Raw genomic sequence first — 26,330 nt, 5'->3', positions numbered from 1 at the left:
CACATTACCGATCTCTCCTCACCTTTTCTTGGGGGGGGGGGGGTCATACCCCATATCCCACTATTATGCTACTGCCCCCTGCCCTTCCCTTGCCTCCAAGAGCAGATACTATGTTGCCAGAGAATGGTGAACCAGAGGAAGGGGGGGGGGGGTCTTACCGGTGCCTTGTTAAGAGGCCCCACTCCTTATCACGGACCCGCCCATAAATGAGATTTGGTACCACCTTCCTTTCTAAAATAAAATCTCTGGTATGAAGTCACAGCCTATTCCACATCCGGTTTACCCTGGGATGTATTACTACTGTCTTGGTGAGGAGAAATGCTTTGTAGTGCCTGTGATCTTAATATTGGGAAGACAATTTGGATGGTAAATCTCCTGAAGCAAAGCAGCAGAGAGTCCATGATTGCTCAAACCAGCACAGAAGCAAACGCTGACTAGCTGCCCCCCTCCCCTGTTCTCCCTTGCAGGCTTTGCTAACCTGCGTTCCTCAGCTTTGGTTTCACAGCGGTTTGGATTGTCCAACACTTTTGCAGCAGACAAGGAAAGAAACCTGTGCCAGAGGGGCTTTAGGTAAGACCTGCTTGTGTTATAGGCATTGCATCCGTTCTTCATTCTGTGACACCGGCATTCGTTTTAGCATGTACTGTACTACCACAGCTGTAACCATTTTTCTTTGAGGGTGAAAATCCGCAGTGATCAATGGATAACTTGACTGTCTTTTTGTTTAAAAAGAAAACATGGTGTGACTGTGAAATTGAAAAAAAAAAGCTGTTGATTTTCACAGTCATCCAATAAATAAATAATAAAATCTAAATGTTGCAGTGCCTTACAGATCTGAAAAAGGCAGACTCTGTTAAGCCTTGTTCAGTAAGATGCCTCTAATGCATCACTCCATGTATATGGTACAAGAGATGAAAGGAGCTCTAGCCTATTCCGAATAAAGATTTAGACAATGCAAAACATTTGATAAGGATACATCTATAGAACGATGTTTTATTTTTGCTGAAAAGTATTTAATATGATATTAAAAAAAACAAACTTATTTTCATCTCCTACCGAAGTGGATAAATGAGAGAGCAGAGAATAGCAGTTAATAGCATAGAAGGCTAAGCACGGAATGTAGCTGCTGTTGGCATCTTAACTTGCACATCTATACTTTAAAAATGCTTTTCCTTTTTCATTCAGTTCATCTCTGCTGCCTCCAGGACTACAGGATGTTTAAAATACTGTGCTGGCAATAGGATCGTTTTAACATAAGCACCTTCCTTTCAGTATATTGCTTGCACACCAGATTGCAAACATTTTATGCTGGTTTCAACTATTCCTGCTTATTAAAATGACCTGGAGCATACTTCTACCAACCAACAAACATTTTCAAGAGACAGGGTTGGAGTGGGGTTATTCATTAAGGTCTCCCAAAATATCTAACCATGTGTACCACAGAAAACACACTTTTCAAGTGTTATTTTAGCGTTAATGAATGCTGTCGTTTAAATTCCATTTTCAGAACTACATTATAAACACCTCTTCCCCCCACCCCCAGCGCATGAAATCTAGAGAACTAATGCTGCATATTATATCAGTTGTATTAGTTTATGAAAAATAGCCATGCTGTCCTTGCATTTAATCAGGATGAAAACATTCTTGGCCTTTGGGGAGGTGTAAAAGAAGGCTGTTAATCCAACCATAGAAAAATGTTAGGTCTAGATTCCAGCTGATAAAATAGTTGCATGGAAACCATATAGCAGCAGCACTAGGAAGGCATAATGGTTACATGTACATGGAGCTGGCACATGGCGTGTTTATATAGTATGTCTTCTATCCTCACATACATTTTTTCTCTGTGGCTTACAAGTATGCTGAAAAATATTAGAAATAAAACATTTTCCTTAAAGTTCTATACAGGAAAAAAAAATCAAAAGAAAGCGGTTACATATACATCATGCCACACTAAGGCATCATTAAGCTCTGCATGCCATAAGGCAGAATTGAGCCCAATTAGGCCACATGCAGTAGGTATGGCCTTCTGGATGCTTTTTCTAAAAAGAAAAATATAAAGCTTAAGGAGTAACCACTGAAATAATCATTTCAATATTTGCTTGATAAGTCTTCATTTTGAATTCAAGGTGTAAACCAATGAGCAGTAGACAAGCATAATGAGGTAAGAGATAAATATGGCAGCATGGCAATATTTAAAACGCTGGTTAAGTGAGAGAAAATATTGAGCCAATAATAAGGTCTAGAATCAAAGCACTGAGAAGGTAGTGGAATGAGCCATGCTGGCAGAATCTCATTTTCTGAGATGTTATATCATATTGAGCAGTGCTGTCACACTGTTATTGCAGTATTATATAACAAGATATTATGTTCACAACTTGATCACTTCTCCGTGCTAAAGGCCAGATGTTCTCCCATTTTGCATTTATGGGAAAATGTTTAGTGTCCCTAAAGGGTAAACCATTGTAATAAGATGGTCATTTTCAACACGAGTATTTTGTTTTCAGAATCATGAAAATACAATAGTTTTTTGTTTGTTTGTTTGTTTGCTTCATAGACACCAAACCCCAGGATGAAGACAGCTCCTACTTTTTGGAAAAGTCTATGGGCTTGGATCCTATTCCTAGTTACGTTGACTGGCATAAGGTAAGCAAGGAACGTAGATGAAACAAAAGTTTGGGTTTTTTTTTTAATGAGTCCATGAAGTGAATTTTCTAGGACAGGGGGTAATCCCTTCAAAATGCCAGTTTAGTTTAAATAAAAGGAAGTCAAAGGAATTACATTTACCTACAATATATGGAACAGAAATATTTTCAAAGGCCATGTTGCAACTTTACATCAAAGGGAAAGATATGAATCTTGACCCCTGAAAAATATGTAAGAATAGCCCTAAACGTTTAGAGGTCATATTTGGTATACTTAGGTTTCAAAGATCATAATTGTTCTATATACAGTAAGGTACTAGTTCATCTGATTGTTTTGTGACTATATAGTTGCCTACAGTATATTTTCACATCCTTGTCATACCAGATATATACGGGGGGAAGAAGGGATACTCTTTTTGCTCTGTTGCTGTTACTTTCCATTCAGTACATAATATTGATAATAACATACTTTTACATTTAGGATTATGTAATGTGTTTGTGTGTGTGGGGTTGTTCTTGTTGACTGTTTTTTTTTTTTTTTAATTCATCACTCCTATGTTAACTGCAGTACTCAGTGGCAAAACAAAGCTTAGACACAATGCAAACTCTCAATTTTCTGTAAATGTTGCCTTGTAAGCAAGGGAAATAGAGATTAAACACAAAGCCATGTGCTGAGCTGTAGATATGATGAACCATCACAGGAATATGATGGCAGGAAGACTAGAATGAGACATAATCAGAGGGGTGCATTTCCAACCACACGGTACTTAATTCATATACACATTATACTTTGCCTTTGTCTAAGGTGGTAGTTAGCAAACATCTTAGGGTCTGCCCAAGTTACAAGAATAAAAACATTTATTTTGTTTGGATATTTCAGAATTTTACTTTCATTAGCCTGTTTTCAAATACTATACTAAGTGCCACTATGATAATGACCTGTAGATGGAGTTAGTGCATAGTGTTATATTATCTTGTAGGGGTTGGAGAAAGCTCAATCACATAATTATGTTTTTCTTTAAATTCTCTGAGACAACTGAAATAGGATAGATAATGAGATCTGTATATTTAAAGCATCTTCTTGCCATGTTGCTTCTATATTTGATACAGTAATAATGAAGCTAATACTGAGCAAAAGATATCTGCTGTAGAAAAAAAATAGTCTCATACAGAAGCTTGCTATTTTCCAGCAAAAGACAGTGTTTTTGTGAGTTCTAACCATTCGAAGATTATTTGATTGTACTTTTCTTAACTGAATGCAAGACACAAAGGGGCACTTTTACTTAGCTGAGTTAAGCAGCTAGCATAGTAGATTTTAGTGTGGATCACACTTTAAAACCAGCCAGCATGATTAAAAAAAAAGTTAGCTGTTAATCCAAGTAGGGGTAAATTGTGTGCATGACATGAGTAGAAAGGAGGAGTGGCTGCCTGTAACAAATAATGCAAGGGTTGGTACCACATTCTAGCTGTCATGACTGCTGATAGTGAAGTTGTACGTAACACCACTTCAAGAGGTGACGGTAAATGTAGATATACTTCCGTCAGTCTGGTAGCATGGCCACATCCCTGGAGGCTATCTTCTGATCACATCCCCTTGATCACCCCCTACCCTAATCACATCTCCCACCCTTGTCACACATCCTCAACACTTGTAACAGCTCCCTGATCCCCTAGCCCTGATTACAGTCCCTATCCCGATCATACTCTCCTGATGGGGATCAGAACCTTCATTGCCAAGACCTGTTCTAGGGGTGAATTCCCACCCTCATAATTAGAGACCCTAGTCTCTCTTTTGTATAACCCCTCCAGAGCTTCCCTGATCTACCCCAGCCACTTAGTGGCACATTCCCTGGTGCCTAAAGTGTACTGGGCAGGAGCAGTCTCCCTCTGCTCTTGCCCTGGCTGAGCCCTGGGTTTAGAATGGTAGATCTGACCCCTAGTGGTAGTCTTGTGGCACTATTGCTAAGGATCAGTCTGCCATATGAGGACAATTGGAGGAACAGGTGCCCTTGGCTATGGGGACAGGGGTTGACACTTTAAAATATGAATAGGAGAAGCTAACTGTAACCAGGGATATCAGATGCAGAACACAGACATCCTGCACACACACAAATCTTATTATCTGGTCATTAAAGATTTCTCTTATAAGCACCAATTGAGAGATTATTTGGAATATATTTTCAGAATGTAGGAAAGAAAATGCTTGAACAATTATCCAGCTTTAGCATTTATCTCATGCATCTTTGCTGTTCAAAATTTGTACATTTAAACAGGCACACAGAATCACAATGATCATGTAGGAAAGGGAAAGGGGATGAGACTTTCTGTTGTTACAAACTGGTTTATATATTATGGGTCTCATTTTCAAAACAGAAAAATGTCCCAAAAGTGACACTTCCTCACATGGACTACTTTAATGTCCTATATTTAGGGTTATCATCTAGGTTACTTAATAAATTACAACCTATTTATATCTAGTAAAAAAGGCCCGTTTCTGACAAATGAAACGGGCGCTAGCAAGGTTTTGCTTGGAGTGTGTATGTTTGACACAGTGTGTTTGACAGTGACTGTGTGTGTGTGAGAGAGAGTGAATGTGCATGTGTGTGTGTGTGAAAGAGAGTGAGACAGTCTCCTCTGTCCCCTGCCCCCCCTCCAGCCACTCAGCGATTCTCCTCTCTCCCCTGCCCCCCTCTCCAGCCACCCAGCAATTCTCCTCTGTCCCCGCCCCTGCCGCCACGCCTCCCATGTCGCCGCCACTCAACCCTCCACTTCCCCCAAGGTCGCCACCGCTCCCCTCCAACCCCCCCCCCCCCCCGATGTTGCTGCAGCCACCCAACTGACCTGCCAAGTCTCCAGTGACACAGGCGCACCAGCTCCGATTTCTGGCCAGCGTCCGATACAAAAACACCATCAGCTGTTTTTATGAAGCAAGCACGGCACCGCAGGCAGCCATCAGGATTGGCTGTTGGCTCTGCAGCCCCTCCTCTCATGTCGCTGCGCTCCTCTGGGGTCGTCCTCCAGAGGCAGTGATGTGAGAGGCGAGAGGAGGGGCTGCAAAGCCAACAGTCAATCCTGATGGCTGCCTGCGGTGCCGTGCTTGCTTCGTAAAAACAGCTGATGGTGTTTTTGTAGCATCTGCTGCTGCTGAAGCAGCGGTGGCCAGAAATCGGAGCTTTGCCGCCTGTGTTGCTGGAGACTTGGCAGGTCTGTTGGGTGGGTGGGTGGGCCTGGAGGGAAAGTGGCTGGGCAGACGGAGAGGGGGGAGCGGCTGTGACCTCGGGGGAGGGAGCACTTGCTGCGGTGACCTCAGGGTGGGGTGTGGAAGGGGGGAGCAGTGGGGACCTCAGGGGGGGGGGGGAATGGCGGCAGGAGCGGGCTCCTGCAATGTTCTAATGTTTCTCACTGCGTTCGTGACGTCAGGAGATGGTTACGATCCCAGTGAGACACATTCGAACATTGAAGGAGCAAATTATTATATTAGATAAAGCAGCTTGACTGATTTATAGATTTAGGAAGTTTGACAGCATATCGTCTGGTTTGATGGCATTTGGCATTGTACTGGCTACCTATACATAAGTGAGTAAAATTTAAATCAGTTGTGTGTTATTCCAAGTGATTTATGGATTTACTTCAGAAGCACTGGGTAACCTGTTCCTTGATTTTCTAATCAGTGGGTCCTCTCGAATACAGGACTTGTTGTTTGGTTTCTTCAGCTCTAGAGGAGTACATTTTCTGAAAATTTTTTATGTTTGGTTTCCATTTGCAGTAATTTCTATGTGAACTCTCTACCCTCTTTCAGAAGGCTTGAGAGTTCTTTTTTGACATTTTGAAGAGAACTGAAAACATTTTTGTTTTCATGTTTTTTCATTTGGTATGTAATCTGGAATATCATGCCACTTAATGTAATTAGACAGAAATTAAAAATGAACTTGCGGAACTATTGTTAGTAATGTGTAATTTATCCTTAAAATCGAGCGTGGTACCAGAAGATTGGAGGGTGGCCAATGTAATGCCGATTTTTAAAAAAGGTTGCAGGGGAGATCCGGGAAATTATAGACCGGTGAGTCTTACATCGGTGCCGGTAAAGACTATTATAAAGAACAAAATTACAGAGCATATTCAAAAGCATGGATTAATGAGACATGGAGGGGCATAATCGAATGGTACCGGCCAAATCGATGGCCAGCCATCTTTGGGGCCGGCTCCGCAACAGGGTAGAGTCAAGCGTATTTTTGAAATACGCTTGGCGCCGGCCAAATCGCTCGCCAGGTTTAGAGCAGGATCGCTGGGTTTATATGAGATGGCCGGCTTCGTTTTTCAGCCATAATGGAAACCGGGCCCGGCCATCTCAAACCCAGTGAAATGCAAGGCATTTGGGCGTGAGAGGAGCCAGCATTTGTCGTGCACTGGCCCCCCTCACATGCCAGGACACCAACCGGGCACCCTAGGGGGTACTTTAAAAAAATAGCTTCCAGGTGCATAACACCCTTACTTGGGTGCCAAGCCCCCCAAATTCCACCCAAAACCCACTCGCCAAAACTCTACACCATTAGCATAGCCCTAAGGGGTGAAGGGGGGCACCTATATGTGGGTACAGTGGGTTTTGGAGGGCTCAATATTTATCACCACAACTGTAACAGGTAGGGGGGGTGGGCCTGGGTCCACCTGCCTGAAGTCCACTGCACCCACTAAATACTGCTGCAGGGACCTGCATACTGCTGTCAAGGAGCTGGGTATACTTGTATGCTGTAATACCCTCTCTTTTGTTACTAAGGAGCTGGGTATGACATTTCAGGCTCGCATTCAGGCTGGCAAAAAAATGTTTTATTTTAATTTTTTTTGGGTGGGAGGGGGTTGGTGACCACTGGGGGAGTAAGGGGAGGTGATCCCTGCTTCCCTCCGGTGGTCATCTGGTCAATTGGGGCACTTTTTTGTGACTTGGTCCTAAAAATAAATGGACCAAGTCCAGCCGGCGAAATGCTTGTTCGAACCGGCCACTTTTGTTTTCCATTATAAGGCAAATCCGGCCATCTTGTACCCACGCCCCTGCCACGCCTCCCGTCCCGCCTTCACTACTCTACCAACACGCCCCCTTGAAGGTTGGCCGGTGCCGCGATGAAAAAGCAGTTGGGGCCAGCCAAAATCGGCTTACCGATTTGTGTCGGGAGATCGCCGGCGATCACTTTTGAAAATGAGCCTGAAAGTCAACATGGATTTAGTGGATAAGGTGAGCCATTTCATATTGTGTATCTGGATTTTCAGAAGGTGTTTGATAAAGTACCTCATGAAAGACTCCAGAAGAAATCGGAGAGTCATGGGATAGGTGGTAGTGTACTTTTGTGGATTAAAAACTGGTTAAAAACCTTTAATAAAAATATGGAAAAAAACTGGTTAAAAGATAGAAAACAGAGAGTAGGATTAAATGGTCAGTATTCTCCATGGAGAAGGGTAGTTAGTGGGGTTCCCCAGGGGAAGTGCTAGGATCGCTGCTTTTTAACATATTTATAAATGACCTAGAGATGGGAGTAACTAGTGAGGTAATTAAATTTGCTGACAACACAAAGTTATTCAAAGTAGTTAAATGATGGGAGGATTGTGAAAAATTACAAGAGGACCTTACGAGACTGGGAGACTGGGCGTCTAAATGGCAGATGACGTTTAATGTGAGCAAGTGCAAAGTGATGCATGTGGGAAAGAGGAACCTGAATTATAGCTACGTCATGCAAGGTTCCACGTTAAGAGTCACGGACCAAGAAAGGGATCTAGGAGTCGTTGTTGAAGATACGTTGAAACCTTCTGCTCAGTGTGCTGCGGCGGCTAAGGAAGCAAATAGAATGTTAGGTACTATTAGGAAAGGAATGGAAAACAAAAATGAGGATGTTATATTGCCTTTGTATCGCTCCATGGTGCAACCGCACCTCAAATATTGTGTTCAATTCTGGTCACCGCATCTCAAAAAAGATATAGTGGAATTAGAAAAGGTGCAGAGAAGGGCGATGAAAATGATAAGGGGATGGGATGGCTTCCCTATCAAGACAGGCTAAAGCGGCTGGGGCTCGTCAGCTTGGAGAAGAGATGGCTGAGGGGAGATATGATAGAGGTCTATAAAATAATGAGTGGAGTGGAACGGGTAGACGTGAAGCGTTTGTTTACGCTTTCCAAAAATACTAGGACTAGGGGGCATGCGATGAAGCTACAAAGTAGTACATTTAAAACAAATCGGAGAAAATGTTTCTTCATTCAACGTGTAATTAAACTCTGGAATTCTTTGCCAGGTAAAGACTGTTAGCATAGTGGAGTTTAAAAAAGGTTTGGACTGCTTCCTAAAGGAAAAATCCATAGACCATTATTAAAACGGACTTGGGGAAAATCCACTGCTTATTTCTAGGAAAAGCAGCATAAAATGTTCAGCGCTTCAATTTAGATGTTTTCGTCTAGACCTGTTTTTATCAAGACTAAGTCACAAAAAATGGCTTAAATGACCAGATGACCCCCCTCCTACTCCCCAAAGATGAAAAAGAAACAGTACATACCAGCCTCTATGACAGCTTCAGTTGTTACCCAGCTCTAAAGTGGCTGGGTTGGCTTGATCAGAAGTTCTTATCTCTGAACACGAGGTCCATGATACAAGGATTGCCCACCACTTACATCAGCCAAAGTTGGTCACAGGCACCATCCTACTGAAATGCAGGCCTTGGCAAATCTTGAGACAAAAATTCATGCTGCTTGAAGCATTGTCTGAATTATGAATTGCAGGTGGCTGTTAGCAAGGCTCTACCTGTAGTTATATAGGCAGGGGCCTAGCCCTTACATGTGATATGTAGATACATACACACATAAATGATCATTTTCTAGCTATGTGGTATTCTATAAGTAGCAAAATTCTATAATATATACTTTGGATGTGGACATTCATGTGGGTGAAGTGTGGGTGGATCATGGACAGGCTACACATTTATTAGCATAGATTACAGAACATAAGCAAGCATGTATTTGACTTGTATGCTAGTATTCTATAAAGAAAAGTAAGCAACTACTTTTTCTTATAGAATATGCTCCAAATAGGTGCATTTTTAATGCCTAAACATAGGCACCCATTTATACTCTCCATATAACTTGCACATGATCATGATGAGCCACAGTAGGATTTGAACCCTAGCTTCTCTGGTTCTCAGCCTGCTTCTTTAACCATGAAGTTACACCTCTACCTCTCCAATTGCTATTATAGCTCACTCATCCCTTTTGAAAATAGATCATAAGCAGGACCCCCAGTCTCTCATGATTCAGCAGTCATAGTAATGGCCATAAAATTTCCCTCTGCCATGGAATGTGTTAGTCCCCATGGAATCATCATGTGAGACAGGGAGTCAGTCTAAGTGGAAGTTGTAGTGATGGCAATGGCAGCAATGATGAAGCAAAATCTACAGGCTCTAAATATATGAAAATAGCATCAACAACAGATATATATCCACAAAAATACTATATACTAATTGCTGTTGTAACCAAACAATTACAAAAGGTGTGCAAAATAAGAATCTTCAGAGGTAAGCTTCCACTTAAGCCTTCGGCTTTGAAAATGATGGAAGTAGTTGATTCACCTTATCTCTTCATCAATCCCAATGTTATGTTAACTTTTTTTTTCAATTTCTTTTATGTGTTTTTCTTTTCTTAATACCAACAGATGAAATACTCAGTATCTAAAGCTTTTTATAAGCATATTTCAAGCTTATAAGCTGATAAGCGTTAATACCTGAACTGTAATGAAGGGGTAACGGTGCTGACACGTGTTTCGCCCAAGACTGTTTCAAAGGTGATATACACCGCATGAAAATTAAGGGGAACACCTTGAAACAGTCTCGGGTGAAACACGTGTCGGCACCGTTACCCCTTCATTACAGCTCAAGTAATTAACGCTTACCAGCTTATAAGCTTGAAATATGCTCATAAAATTTTTTTAGATATTGAGTAATTCATCTGTTGGTATGAAGAAAAAGAAAAACGCATAAAAGCAATTGAAAAAAAGTTAATATAACATTGGGATTGATGAAAAGATAAGGTGAATCACTTGCTTCCATCATTTTCAAAGTCAAACGCTTAACTGGAAGCTTAACTCTGAACATCCTTCTTTTGCATACCTTTTCTAATTGTTTGGTTACAACAGCAATTAGTATATAGTATTTTTGAGCAATGATGAAGCTTCTTCCACTTCTTCCCATCTCCTCCATTATCTATCAATTCATATTCCTATGAAATCTAGGTGCTGAAAGGGTGGCAGCAGCAGCACATTAACTCATTCCTGCTGCCTGGAACTAGAGTGTTGCACTTTATATACAGTGCTACCTTTGTTCTGCTCCGAGCCAAAAGTGATGTGGAAGGGTGAATGAAGGTATTATTGAGAAGAGGGGGAGATGTGAGGGATCGTTGGAGTGGTAACGTGGAAGAAGTGGGGAAAAGTGACAAGGGAATGTAGTGAATGGGGAGTATGAGGGGAGGCTGTGACTGACTGAGGGTCAATAAGGAACTGGAGAGGTGCAGGGAAGCAGTATACGGAGGGAAGGGATCAGCATCAGGAGATTATGCAAGGGTGGATCATGCCTTCTTTATTCTCCTATCCCTCTTTTGGTTTCATAATTCCTTTTCTTTTCCTGTACCTATTCTTTGATTCTTCCTGTCTTCCCATCCCTTTCCCTGTTCCTTTGATCTTCCTCTTGATCCTTGATTCTTCCTTCTTGCCCATCACTCTCTCTTTCCACCCTCATTTTCACTTTCCCCCTGAGATCCATTCTTCATCTCCTTCAAACATCCCCCTTCTCTCTTAGTTATCACTGAAATGTTTTACTTCTTTCCTAAAAGAACTCAACATATTAACTAAATACAACAGGAATTCCAGAAAGTAGCTCTCTGAGGAGTATGTTCAAACTTAGATCGTGAGCTTAGGGGATGGAGGATAACTTACCATAGCTGAATGTAACTCGCCGTGAAATGCTCCTGAAAAGGTACGAGCTAAATCCAAATCCAAATATCTAAATTCCACATTGGAGGTGGTTTTAAATGCCAGCTGTGGTATTGCAATTATTCATGGATATTTATCACCGCAAGTAGCACTGAATATACCTGCACAGCTGGATGTGCTGCCGCTTTCTGGACAACGACAATATTCAAACTGCTATACAGATAGCCAGGGCTTTTTTTGAGGGGGTACTGGGTACCAGCACCTTTTCCATTGACTGCTAAAATTGACCCATGGACCGCAAGTTTTCATGAAGGAGCTCAGACTCTACACACCAATTCTGCCTTGTCATAGATTCTGTGACTGGTTGCAGGGGGCCTGGTCTGAGTCCCTCAGTGATCACCTCGCCCCTGAAGGGTGGCCTAGCATTTGAGCACTGGCACCTTTTTTGCTAGAAAAAACGCACTGCAGATAGCTAACCAGATAGTTAAGTCAGCACTTTTTCTGCCCTACTAGACAGATAGTTATCTGGACAGAGGTCTGAATATTACTGTTTTTCAGATAATAATTGTCTCTACACATACAACACCTTTAGAATTATCCAAGGCAGTTTATAAAGATAGTGCCACCTGTGATGTAGTTAGGCCTGACTATGCCCCGGGTAAAAAATATTAAGACCCCCCCCCCCCCCCATAATGCCATCTCTCCCAAGGTAGTAGGGAGCTGGGGTAAGGAAGACAGGAGGAGGAAGAAGAATCCCTTAAGAGCCCCAGTAAACAAATCCTGTTAGAAGCAAACACATTCCAGATCTATACATAGACAACCCTTTCACAGTAATAGAAATAGAATCTGAAATGTAAGATATCAGAGATGCACATTTCCCAAAGCTGACACATTACAATTAATTCATTCAGAAAAAAAATGTAATACCTTTGTTGTCTTGTCATTCCTTTGGTCCCAGTGTCTCTTTTTTTTCTAATTTTCTCTGATGTCCCTTTACTCTCTTTCCAGGAGCTCTTGTCCTTTTGACATTTCTTCTCCATGTCCACTATCAATTTTTCTTCTGTGTCCCTATCCATCCTGTCAAGGATCTCCCCTCTGTGTCCATGTCCCTAACCTCCCCCCTCCATGTTCTGCAGTTGTCCCCTTGTTTCCATATCCTTCCTCTATATTCAGCATCTATCCATTATATACCTTGCCCTATGTTCCCTCCATGTTCTGCATTTCCTGTCTGTCCCTATCCCTCCCTATATCCAACTTCCCCTCTCTTCCCTTCCTTCTCCCTCACCCCTAGTCCAGCCTGTCTCTCTTTCTCTGTTGGTCCAGAATCTCTCCCCTCACCCCAGTCCAATCTCTCTCTCTCACCTCTACCAACCCCCAAGTCCAGCATTTCCCCCCTCTCTTCCCCTCCTCTTTGCCCCAGGTCTCTCTCTCTCTCTCTCTCTCTCTCTCTCTCTCTCTCTCTCTCCATTCCCTTTGCTTACCCCAAGTCCAACCTCTCTCTCTCTCCCTCCCCTTTGCTCCAGGTTTCTCTCGCTCTCTCTGTCTCCTCTCATACCTCCTTCAATTCCAGCATCTCTCCCCCTCTCTCCCCCTGGGGATCTGGCATATCTCTAACCCCCCTCCTCCTGCGTAAGCCCAGCATCTCTCTACTCTCCTCCCTCCCCCCTTCCCCCTTCCAGAATGGGTCCAGTGTCTCTTTCTATCCTCCTTCCTCTTGACCATCAGCCTTGAACTAGACTGTCTCTGCTCTGCTCCACCAAGGCCTTTCCTGTACTGCATCCCGACTCTAAGATGTAACTTCCTGTGGGAAGACTGTGGAATAGGAAATGCCCAGGTAGGGCTGGGCTGAGGCAGCCTGTTTCAAAGGCTGCCACTGCCGGTAACCTGCGCATGATTGCAGCGGAAGGGGGCAGGGTAAGAGAGACATTGTGCAGCTCAGCAATAGGAAGAGGTTTGGAGAGCAGAAGAGGAGGGTGGCTGGTGTCTAAGAAAGAGAGGAATGCCTGATTTGTGGGAGGAAAAGGTTTTCACCATTGTCCTCTACCATTGGGCAGCCCTGGGCATTTTGCTGTGCTCGCTCAGTGATAGATATGCCCCTGTGTGCTACTGAATATCTATGACCAAGGTATTTATCCTGATAATGGCTGCTGTTATCTGGATAAATGCCTTTAAATATTTGGGTCAAGGTCAAGTTTTTTTGATATACCACACAATCACTGTAAAACATCTTAGAGGTTTACAATATCATTTAAAATGGTATAGTGAGGTTAAGACAACAATAAAAAAAGAGAGAGGATATAAGAAACACGTGGGAAGAAACGAAGGGAAAATAATTACAGTTTCATAGGGAATTAGTAAAAAAAAAAGGAAAGGGAAGTCTAAAAGGGAGGCAATGCACTGCAGCAACTTGGTAATGGGGAAAAGGCCAGAAAGAACCACGTCTTTCATATCTTTTCCTTCCCACTTCATCCCTTCTCCATCTCCCAGTTATCTTTGTCTATTAGATTGTAAGCTCTTTGAGCAGGGACTGTCTTTCTTCTATGTTTGTGCAGCGCTGCGTACGCTTTGTAGCGCTATATAAATGCTAAATAGTAGTAGTAGTAGTAATCACCAGTAATCTCCCTTCTTTACCCCTATGCTCAATCCTCAATCATCTTTCCTTTCCAAACAATATTCATTAATCAGCCATTTTCTTATCCCCATCTCAAGGTATCATCTTACCCATCCCCCTAAAAGCTCAATACCTAGTTGTACTCCCCCACTCAACTAGGGCTCAATATACAACCATCCTATTCCCCACACTGGTGCTCAATCACCACCAGTCAGCCTCCCCACCCCCACAATTGATGGTCAGTCCCATCTATCCTATCCTGACCACATACACATACATATCCAGTGCTTAATCTTCAATTAGCTTCTTCCCCACTGTGCACAATTGTCAGCTATTCTGCTCTTGTCCTCCCCCTCCCCCTTCCCCAGGTCCTCTGTCTCCATGTCTATTTTAATAATATTAAAACATGTAAATTAACCCACCTTATACCAAATCACATTTCAGCCACCACTAGATCCTGTTTCTTTTCATTGCATTTGATTCAGTTCCTTCACTCATACTTAGATGGTGCATCATGTGCCACTCTTATTTATGCCTTAGTTACCTGAAAGCTGGATTATTGTAATATTATTAATGTAGATTTGCTAGCTTTTGTCTTTAAGAGGCTTCAAACTGTTCAGAACATGGCGGTCCATATCCTGTCCTATATGCACCATTATGACTACCCACCTTATTTTCGAAAGAGAAAGACGCCCATATTTCGAACCAAATTGGGAGATAGGCGTCTTTCTCCCGTGGGTGCCCAAATCGGTATAATCAAAAGCCGATTTTGGGCGGCTTCAACTGCAATCTGTCGCGGAAATGACCAAGGTTGACGGGGGCGTGTTGGAGGCATGGTGAAGGCGGGACTGGGGCGTGGTTATCGGCGAAGGAGAGATGGGCGTCCTTGGCCGATAATCGAAAAAAGAAAGGTGTTTTTAGCGCAAATTTGGGTCACTTTTTTTGGACCCTGTTTTTTCACGAACAAGTCCCCAAAAAGTGGCCTAACTGCCCAGATGACCACCAGAGGAAATCAGGGGATGACCTCCCAGGACTCCCCCAGTGGTCACTAACCCCCTCCCACCAAAAAGAACCCACTTGAAAAACCTTTTTTGCTAGCCTCTATGCCAGCCTCAAATGCCGTACCCACCTCCATGACAGCAGAATGTGTTGTATCCTGTGACAGCCTTTCCCTGGTTCTGATGTGGCTCTCGGGTGAGTGTGACACCTTTTCTGTTATGTGCACTGCAGAGTCACATCAGCAATGCATTGTGGTGGGTGTAGGGTATTGGGCTCCATGATTCCATTAGCTTGTGCTACATGCTCACGATGTTGGTAGGTGGTAGGCTCTACTCCCATGGTGCTTTTCCCCTTGCCTACTGGGTCAGAGTGTGCCCTGTTTTTTTTTCCGGTAGTCCATGAGGTAGTGGCCATTTTTGTAAGAAAGTTTTAGATCCCTTTCATGTTAGCCACGTTACAGAACCTAGTTTTTACCTTGAATGTTGCTGAAAGAGGGCATTGTACAGCATTCTGCCAGCTCGGACCTACTGCTAATCTCAGTACCAGGGAGACTCGTTGCCAGTGGGGCACAACCTCTGATCTGCAGTTAACTGTGAGTAAACGTGCTTATTCCAATAAAGGACGTTTTCGGAGCGATTAGTCTTCAGTTGTCAACTGATGTGCCAAGGTTATACAGCAGCAACAAGTCCTAGAGGCCTGCGTGTATGCTGGTCCCTGGACCACTTTTAGTGGGTACCGCAGTGCACTTCAGGCAGGCAGACCCAGGCCCATCCCCCTCCCACCTGTAACACTTGTGCTGGTAAATGGGAGCCCTCCAAAACCCACTGTACCCACATGTAGGTGCCACCTTCACCCCTAAGAGCTATGGTAGTGTTGTACATTTGTGGGTAGTTGGTTTTGGGGGAGGGGGGTTGGGGGCTCTGCACCCGTGGTAAGGGAGCTATGCATGTGGGAGCAGTTTCTGAAGTCCACTGCACTGACCTCTAGGTGCCCAGTTGGTGTCCTGGCATATCAGGGGGGCCAGTGTACTACGAATCCTGGCCCCTCCCACGACCAAATGGCTTGGATTAGGACATTTGTGAGCTGGGCATTTTTAGTTTCCATTATCACTAAAAAAAAACAAACGCCCAGCTCACAAACGACTAAATCCATGGCACATTTGGTCCGTACAAACCATATTTTCGAACCAAAAGATGGACGCCCATTTTTTTCGAAAATACGGTCTGGTCCGCCCCTTCACATACCCGTTTTCGGAAATAGTCGCCCATGGAGATGGGCGTTCGTGTTCGATTATGCCCCTCCAGGTCAGCCCACTCTTGAAGTATCATCATTGGCTCCCAATACCTTTCCGTGTCCACCATAAAATACTTACTCTGAACTTTAAAATCCTGCATCTGGGTACGTCTCTATACTGAACCTCCATCATCGTTACCTATCGTCTGGCTCATGTGCTTTGCTCTGCATTTAACCATCGTCTGACCATTCCGCCTATATCCTGTTTTAGTCTCTAATCTATACATCACTCTGCCTTTTTCTATTTCGCACCTTCTCTTTGGAATTCCCTACCATCTGACTTGAGGGTCAGTGTGTCTTATCCCACTTTCAGAACCCTTCTCAAATATTTTTTGTTCTCCCAGGCCTTCCCCAAGGGTTTGTAAGCAGGTGGTGACCCTGGGTATCAGGACTCTTTTTATTCTGGTTCCTCTTTACTTTCTCTCCTCTCCCAGTTTCTATTCTTTGCTATCGCTCTGTCTCCTATTAATTGGAGTTCCTTTCATGAGTTCATTTTTCCGTGGCTTGAATTGTGCACCACTTTGATTCCCATATGGAAAAACAGTATATTAAGTGCCCTAATAAACATAAACTATTTGTAGATTGATTCAAATATATGAAAATGTGTCACATAATTTGCAAACTCTTGCAGCAGAATAATCTTCTGCAGGAAATAAGAAGTGTGTGTGTGTTGGGGGGGGGGGGGCATCCTGTGCTTGGTTCGTAGGCCTTATACAAAGACTATTTATTTTTTTGTCCCTAATAAAATGGATATTATCATAGAATAGGCAATGGGAGACATAAAATCATCTAATGCAGCTGATAAAATTGTATGACAATCTGTCTCCATGGATTTGAATCTCTAAATCAGTTTTCAAAATCAAGCATATTTTAGACTTACTGTTGGAATGCTCAGTTTGGGATTAATGTTTTATACTTTTTCCTCCAGCTGTGGTCAAAACTCAGTTCAAGATGAAAGAGGAGACAACACGACAGTTTTTACCAGAATTCTAGACCGTCTTCTAGATGGCTATGATAACCGCCTAAGACCAGGATTGGGAGGTGTGTGATATTACAATTTTATAAAAAGCATTACAGAAAACCCCCTAAAGAAAATGTACTGAAATGTTAGATGGCATGTACACATGTAAAATGGTAGTTTACATAAGTAAATAACCATATTTCTCTTCCCTTATCTTTCTCTGATAGTATTCAGTCCTAAAAAGAGTGGATAAAACTATCCTAAATTCTTCCACTTTTAATTTATAAGATTCTGTATTTTCAGCATCATTATTTTGCTTTTATGTATGTTCCTCTTTTCTAAATGGTGCTTTAACAAAGCTGCGGGGAAAGTGGCATTAATGCACCCTTCTCCTATACACTAAAGCCACTTTCTACTGCAGTTGTAAAATGATATCTCATTTTAAAAAATTAATGGACACACACTAGTGTTGCCTTTAGTGCGCAGCCATTAAAACAAACTAGTGTGTGAGCACTTACCGACACCTATTTTGTAGACGATAAGAGCTCATGCATTAATCATGTGCTAATCATTCAGGGGCCCTTTTACTAAAGGGTTGGCAAGTGGCAATGGGCTTGCTACACACCAATCTGGAACTGCCAGGAGCCCAGCGGTAGTTCCCACCCCCAGTGTGTGCCATTTCCAGTGCTAATCGGGCAGCACAGCATGCTACCCAGTTACTGCCAGGTTAGAGCGGGAACCCTTACTGCCACTTCAATGGGTGGCGGTACATGCTCCCCCCCAAAATGGCTGTGCGGTAGGCGGTTCACTTACCGCATAGCCATTTCTTTATTTTTAAAAAAAGAAACAGTCTTTTACCCTCTACAATAAAAGGGGGTCTTAGAACACATCAAAAAAATGCGCTGATGCTAGCACAGGCCCTTTTTTACCGCATCTTAGTAAAAGGACCCCTCATTGCACAGTGTGCTAACTGATCAGTGCTGCCACACACACTCTCTGCCCCTGACATGCCCCTCTGCTGTAAAATTGAAAATATATTAATCTCAGACTTACCACAAGACCTCCCATGGTAAGCCCTTTTAAGCTCCAGTTAGGTCGCTTTCGGCACCTAACCATTGTACCTCTATCCAGGAAATCTAGACTGCCTCAATCTTGATTGACTGCACTTTTTGTCCTTTAGATTGTAAGCTCCTTGAGCAGGGACTGTCCTTCTTTGTTAATTGTACAGCACTGCGCAACCCTAGTAGCGCTTTAGAAATGTTAAATAGTAGTAGTAGTAAGAGTGCACGAACGATTACTGCAGCTTAGTAAAAGGTTGAGCTTGGAGCCTGTAGCCAGGTCTTCACAGAGACCCACTGGAGTAGGGATTACCAGTTTAGAAGCGGCGCCCTCAACCCCTGAAGAAGCCCTTAGGTGAAACGGGTCCGTTGGGTGTGGATGCTTGTCCTGGACGCTGCAGCCAGCTAAATAGTTTTCCTCTTTTCCTTTTTTTGAGAAGACATTATTTGAGTGAATTGCATAAAAACAAAAAATAAAATAATTATATACCAGAAGGATTGTGGGGTTTTCAGACCAATGATTAAAGAAGTCTCTTTTTTGAATATTTTTGCTGGGAGTCGCCCTTTCTGAGGTCTTTTCCCCCGTTTTTTCTTTTTCCTTCCCTGTTGATCATATTTTGTGTAGAGACCCGTTTTTGACTTGTTGTTTGCATAAATTTGAGATGGGTCCCCCTAATTTTGCTGTTGCTTAGTAAAAGGACCCATACGTTCTTTCCTCAATTGATATAAAATATAATTGAACTATGGATTAGGATTGGTATAGGACTTAACAGGAACCTCCTTTTCATTGGTGTAATTTTATCCAGAACAGATCTAAGTGAACTATTCTGAAGATTCACTGCCACCTCTACATCTGTTGTGGATCAATGTGTTAACATCACACTGTGACCTATTTATTTAAAACATTTATAATCCGCACAATCTGTAGAGCAATTCTGAAACTAGTACATTTAGAGCTAGAATCTTAACATAGTAAGTGATGGCAGATAAAGATCCGAACGGTCCATCCAGTCTGCCCAACAGTCACATTCATTATCAATTCAAGATTAAATCAACAATGAACGTGATACTATATACTTTATCATGGCCTTTCTTTGGTGTTTCTGGGACATAGACCTTACTCCAGCCTATCCGAATCTGTCTTGTCATTTGCAGGACACAGACCTGTAAAAGTCTGCCCGGCACTGTCCTCAGGTTCCAGATTACTGGAGTTTCTGTCACAGCTCTCTCTCCAGCCCATCCTACAACCAGATTGCTATATGCAGGATTCAGATCATACAAGCCAGCCCAGCACCAGCCTTAGTTGATACAGCCATCCTTGCCATCAGATCACCACTTGACATGCAAACACATATGCAGCCCTTTACGTTTTTTGCTTTTTATACCATTCATTTTCTAATTAGAGATCCTCTATATTCATCTCACCCCTTTTTGAATTCCGCCACAGGTTTTTCTCCACCACCTCCCTCGGGAGGGCATTCCAGGCATCAACCACCCTCTCTGTGAAAAATTATTTTCTGACATTACTCCTGAGTCTACCACCCTGTAACCAGTGGTGTGCTGGTAAATTTTTAACAACAGGCTCTCTCCCCGGTCCACCTCGGCGCCCCCCCATCCACCGCTGCACCCCACCCACCCACCTCTGCGCCCCCCAAAATTGCAGAGCTGGCCATAGCCGGAGGGAGGGGGCAATGCATTACTCTCTCCAGGAAAAAAAATTAAATGATCCCAGGTTCCAATCTAATTCATGTTTAATATGGGATAAAATGCCATAAATAAGTAAATAAATATAATTTTTTAACGTTCAGCACCTGATTCTCAAAGTCGACATATTCCAAACACTATAATGAAAATAAAATTATTTTTTCTACCTTTGTTGTCTGGTGACTTTGTTTCTCTGATCATGCTGGTCCAGTATCTGATTCTGCTGCTCTCTATCTGTTCCCTTGACTCCGTTTTCAGGGCTTCCTTTCCATTTATTTCTTTTCTTTCCTCCTTTCTTCTTCATTTCTGGTCCTCCGCAGACTTGACTGTCCAGTGGATCTAGCTTCTTCCTATTTTCTCCATCCATGTGCAGTTTCTCTCCTCAATTCCTTTTCCCTCATCTAATCTCCTTCCTCTATCTTCCCTCCATGTCCAGCATTTCTTCTCTCTCCCTTCCCTCCCCTCCATCCATGTCCAGAATTTCTCTTGCTCTCCCCTCCATCCATGTCCTGAAAGTCTCCTCTCTCCCCTGCCCCCCTCTCGCCATCCATGCCCAGCAAGTCTCTCCCCTGCCCCCCTCTCCCCATCCATGCCCAGCAAAGCTCTCCCCTGCCCCCCCCCTCCCCATCCATACCCAGTGATTCTCCTCCCTCCCCTGCCCTTCCCTCCCGCTCCCAAACATGTCCAGCGAACGATGTCCTTCGCCCCCACCCTCCCCTCCCACTCCCATCTGTCTTTTTTAATTACCTCCGTCGAAGCCCGCGCTATTTAAAGCCCTGCTGCATGCAGGCCGTCTCTCCAGGCTTCCCCTGCTTGCTTCGGTGATGTTCGTGCCCTTAGTCCCGCCTTCGCGGAAAAGGAAATGACGTCAGAAGGCGGGACTAAGGGCGCGAACATCACCGAAGCAAGCAGGGGAAGCCTGGAGAGACAGCCTGCATGCAGCAGGGCTTTAAATAGCGGTTTCGACAGAGGTAATTTAAAAAGTCAGATGGGAGAGGCAGCGGGAGGGTGGGGGCGAAGGACATCGTTTACCATGTTTCGGAGCGGCAGGGGAGGTAAGCATGGCCTGTGATGGCGCCCTCCTGCCATGCTTACCTCCCCTAATGGAGCTGGCTTGCCCCCAACAACAACCGGCTCGCAAGAGCTGTCAAAATTTAACAAGCGGCTCTTGCGAGCCGGACAGAGCCGGCTCCAGCACACCACTGCCTGTAACCTCAATTCATGTCCTCTAGTTTTACCATTATCCCTTTCTGGAAAATATTTGTTTCTATATTAATACCTTTCAAGTATTTAAGCATCTGTATTAGATCTCCCCTGTCCCTTCTCTCCTCTAGGGTATACATATTCAGGTCTTCAAGTCTCTTCTCAAATATCTTTTGGACCGCTTCAAGTCTTACATCTTTAACAAGATACGGTCTCCAAAACTGCCTCTATTACAGATAATTGAAAAGATATACAAGAATAATCATACCTTAATGCAGAGTCTACTTTTAACTGATGTACAGCTGTTGAAATCATATGCTCAGGAATAAAAACAAAGGGATCCTTTTACTAAGCTCCATGAAACATGAACATACGCTTAATGCAGCAAAGATAGGGACCCCAATGCACGCCAAAATGGAGTTACCGCCTGACTACTGTGTGGCTCTTGCGGTAATTTCATTTTTGGCACGCGTCCAATACGCGCATCTAAAAAAATATTTTTTTCGGATGCGCGTAACGGACACACGCCGAGAGGCAGTTGATGCACTTAGGTGATTACCGCCCGGATTCTTTGGCTAGGTCAATGGCTGGCGGTAAGGTCTCAGACCCAAATTGACGCGCGGCAATTTTGATTTTGCCGAACGTCCATTTTTGGCAAAAAAAGGCCTTTTTTACAGGTGCGCTAAGAAAACTGATCGGTGTGTGCCCAAAATACATGCCCATACTACCGCAGGCCATTTTTCATCACACCTTAGTAAAAGGACCCCATAGCCTAACGTGGGACACATTAAAGGTTTCTGCACTAGTTGTGGCATATGTGCGTGCCAACAACACGGTAATTTTTTTTTTTTGCAATTTTTTGAGGGGGCGTGATGGGGCACTTAGGGGCCCTTTTACAAAGTGTTGATGGTAGTTCTGGCTCGAGTGTGCATTCTTGTCGCATGGCCATTTGGGGGGGGGGGGCTTTTTACCTGCTACAGTAAAAAGGGTCCTAGTGCGCAGGAAAAACAGCCCCTGCTGCTACCGCAAGGAGGCCCTTTTTCCCACAGCTTAGTAAAAGGATCCCTTAGTGCATCTAAATTACTGCACACTAACTAGTTAGTGTACAGTTAATGTGGGACTCCTTACCACCTCATAAACAGGTGGTGGTAAGTGCTCCCGTGATAATTTATTAAAATGGCGCCTGCTAATGGTAATATTAGTGCACGGCCATTAATGAAAGTAACAGATAAACATTTTTTTTGTGACGGCAATAAAAATGGCCTTAACATAAGGGAAAGACCCACGTAAGGACATGCTAAAGTCAGTTCTTACTGTAGCTTAGTAAAAGGAACCCTGAATCTAATACATGTCATCCAACATAGGTAGCCATAGGTAGAATGTTTCACTATTTTTCTTAAACCTAAAGCCGAAAAATCATCTAATAAAATATGATTTTGTTTGTAGAAAATTCATGGCATAGGATCAAATGGTACATTTTAAATTCACCATTTCAAACAAAATTGAAAAATCAACTTGTAAAGTGGAAATAAAATCTAACAGCACAGACCAATCACTTTAACAATCCCTGGCACACAGTAAATTACATACAATAGTATTAAAGAATGGCTTATAACAATCAGATCTCCTCCACTGATATTAGTAGATGAGATTTTGTAAAGCCATGAACTAGAACAAAACAAAAGTAGTATACTACTCCCCTCCCACCCCATCAATCCTCCCTACACTCCTGTTCCCAGGTTAAGGGGCTCTTTTACGTTTATATTTATGTCTGTTAAAATTTTATATACCACCTGTTTTCCTCAGATCATGGTGGTTAATAATACAAATTCATAGGGCTCAATATTCAGTGCTATTTAATCAGCCAGGAACAGCTAATATTCAGTGAGAGATAGCCGGTTATCTCTGCTGAATATTAGCACGTATTTATTTTTATTTTATTTAGGCACAGATTCTATATAAGGCGCCTAAAAAATCCATGCGGTAAACATTTCCGATTAAGAGTATTCTATAAGCAGTGCCTAGATTTAGGCACTGTATGTCGAAGATGCTTAGCTGATATTCCAGCACCGAAAACAATGAGAAAGAACCCAGCCACACCTCCTAAAGGGAGGCTGGGCACAACCGGGCCGATGGCCTGCGACGTGGGGGAGGGAGGGGGGAGGCGGGAGGAGGGTGCAGGGAGGATAGAAAGGTAGAGATAGGCAAGCAAAGGGTTAAAGCACGGAAGGGGAGGGGAGGGGCGGAGAGAAAAGAAAAGTGAAAGGAAGGGAAGGAAAGGGGAATTTCCTTTCCATTCGGGACAGCAAGGAGAGAGCAGCGTTCTGGTTTCAGTTCAGGTTACGTAATTCCTTATAGAGGTCCCAAGCCCATGTCCATCACGTGCCCGAAGAATGCAGCCTCCATTAACACGCATTCACAGGTAGCGGAAGAAAAGATAGCTAAAGAATTGTCGCTGGGTAGAATGGCGGGCCCGTTTACGGACCCGCCATTCTCGCCCATGATAATATCTCCAATAGGGATAATTCCGAAAAAAGAGCAGGGAAAGTTCCGCCTGATCCAGAATCTCTCTTATCCGCTAGGCGCCTCTGTCAATGACTATTTGGACCCTGATAGCTGTACGGTTCATTATGCGTCAGTAGATAAAGCTATTCAAATAGTCAGGCAGCGGGGACGGCAGGCCCACTTAGCAAAAGCCGATGTTGAGTCTGCTTTCCGCTTGCTGCCAGTGCATCCAGAGTCCTTTCATTTGCTGGGCTTTACTTTTAAAGGCCGCTTCTACTTTGATAAGTGCATACCGATGGGTTGTTCAATATCTTGCGCGTATTTTGAGCAGTTTAGCTCCTTTGTACACTGGGTAATAGAGCAGATAGCCACAGAGGGAGAGGTGGTGCACTACTTGGATGATTTCCTGTTCTGCGGCACGGATGCGCAGGAATGCGCTGCCGTGTTGCAGGTTTTCATGCAGGTAGCGCAGAAATTTGGCATCCCTTTAGTGGCAGATAAGACAGTGGGCCCAGTGCAGGTAATTACATTCCTAGGGATTGAGCTCGACGTTAGAGAACAGTGCTCTAGATTGCCGATAGACAAAATTGTTAAGCTAAGCTGACTGACGCAGTTAATGCTATGATGCAGGCCAATAAAGAAACATTGAGGCAGTTTCAGGAGCTTTTAGGGCTATTATGTTTCGCCACGAGGGTGATGCCTATGGGGCGTATATTCGCTAGAAAGCTGGCCTTAGCGACCGCCGGAGTATCACGGCCGTATCATCACATAAGAGTAACAAAAGCCATTAAGCAGGATCTAGAAGTCTGGAGGCGGTTTTTAGTAAATTTCAACGGGATTTCATTTTGGCATGACGCCTCCATCCAAGCAGACGCGTTACAGTTCTTCACAGATGCAGCAGGGGGGGAAGGTTTCGGCATTTACTTCCAAGGGGCATGGTGTGCGGCGCGATGGCCAGAAGCTTGGGTGGCAGCAGGGACCACTCGCGATATCACATTCTTAGAACTGTTCCCGATAATGGCGGCTTTCCACATTTGGGGACACGAGTTAGCGGACAGGGCGATTATTTTTCATTCCGATAATATGGCGGTAGTGCACGCCATAAATGGCCTGTCCGCGCACACAATCCCTACCATTAATCTGATTCGGGAGATAGTTCTGCAGTGTTTGGTACATAATGTGGCCATAAAAGCAAAACACATTGCGGGTAAGGAGAATGTACTAGCTGACGCTCTCTCTCGTTTCAAGTTCGCCGACTTCAGATCCTGGGCTCCCGGTGCCGAACCGTTCCAGACCCCGATCCCAGACAGTGTATGGAGTTTTGGACCGCGGACGTCTGGGAATTGATTCTGCAATCCTTGTCAGATGCCACGCGGAGGAGGTACATGGCAGCATTGCGGTCCTATGTTAAGCAGCTGAAAGAGATCGGACGCGCTGATTTCTTCACGTCCTCAGCAGTAGTGCAATTTGTCATGGCATCGCGCAAACAAGGGCTCAGTAGAACACATGTACTAGTCACTCTAGCTAGCATCGCATTCTTTACCAAAGCAATGGGAATAGCTAACCCAACAAAGCACTTCGCAATAACCCAGATGATGAGAGGTTGGCACAGGACAGCAGGGAAGACAGCCGATAGAAGGCAGCCAATTCTACATCATCAACTGGTCAGTCTTTTTGCTGCTTTAGAGGCGATTTGCGCCAGTGCCCCGGAGGTCCGCTTGTTCAGATGTGCTTTTGTGCTGGCTTTCCATGGTGCCTTGCGCGTCAGCGAGGTAGTAGCAAGATCAAAGAGTGCCAGCCCGGAGATCGGTCTCCTTCTGCGTGATGTCACCATCACGGATTCAAACGTTGAGTTGCTGATACGCAAATCCAAGACCGATCAGCGGGCGCAGGGGACCCGCATCCGGCTAGGCCGGAAGAGCCAAGATATAACATGCCCAGTATTGAATTTGAGGGTATACTTAGCAGATAGGCCCAGGGGGGAGGGTTGGCTGCTGGTTCACGCAGATATGACACCGCTGACCCACTTTCAATTCACAGCCGTCTTGAAGCGGTGTGTGCAATGGGCAGGCATGCCAACGGATGTCATTAAGACACACTCATTCCGGATTGGAGCAGCCACCGAAGCAGCAGCTGGCGGCATGCATCCGGAGGGCATCAGGCAGCTGGGGCGGTGGAGGTCAGACGTATATAAGCGATACGTTCGGCCCGCGCAGATGGTGCAACCGAGGCAGCTGTTCTGATGCGCTTGAGATGGCACTGTGTAGGTATATTCGGTATGCACATGTTAATGTTTTTAAAGTTTTTGGCTAACGTCTCATTCTCCCCTGTGCGTTGCAGGTCACCATGGAGAGCCACGGCAGATTTGGATATGCGGTCACTCCTATGTACACTGGGCGCA

General features: G+C 43.9%; 1 protein-coding gene across 1 annotated transcript in view; it reads left to right on the top strand.

Annotated features, from left to right (window-relative positions):
• Positions 1-366: 366 nt before the first annotated feature.
• LOC115476824 (gamma-aminobutyric acid receptor subunit alpha-1) overlaps positions 367-26,330 on the top strand; it is a 169,260-nt gene continuing 143,296 nt past the window's right edge. Inside the window, exons 1-3 of the mRNA XM_030213400.1 lie at positions 367-570; positions 2,555-2,643; positions 17,427-17,539. Coding sequence (XP_030069260.1) covers positions 2,570-2,643; positions 17,427-17,539 — 187 coding nt within the window. The 5' untranslated portion in view covers positions 367-570; positions 2,555-2,569. The remainder of the gene's footprint in view (positions 571-2,554; positions 2,644-17,426; positions 17,540-26,330) is intronic.

Source organism: Microcaecilia unicolor, chromosome 8 (genome assembly GCF_901765095.1).
Source record: "Microcaecilia unicolor chromosome 8, aMicUni1.1, whole genome shotgun sequence".
NCBI classification, from domain to species: domain Eukaryota; kingdom Metazoa; phylum Chordata; class Amphibia; order Gymnophiona; family Siphonopidae; genus Microcaecilia; species Microcaecilia unicolor.
This window is presented reverse-complemented; position numbering and strand designations above follow the sequence as displayed.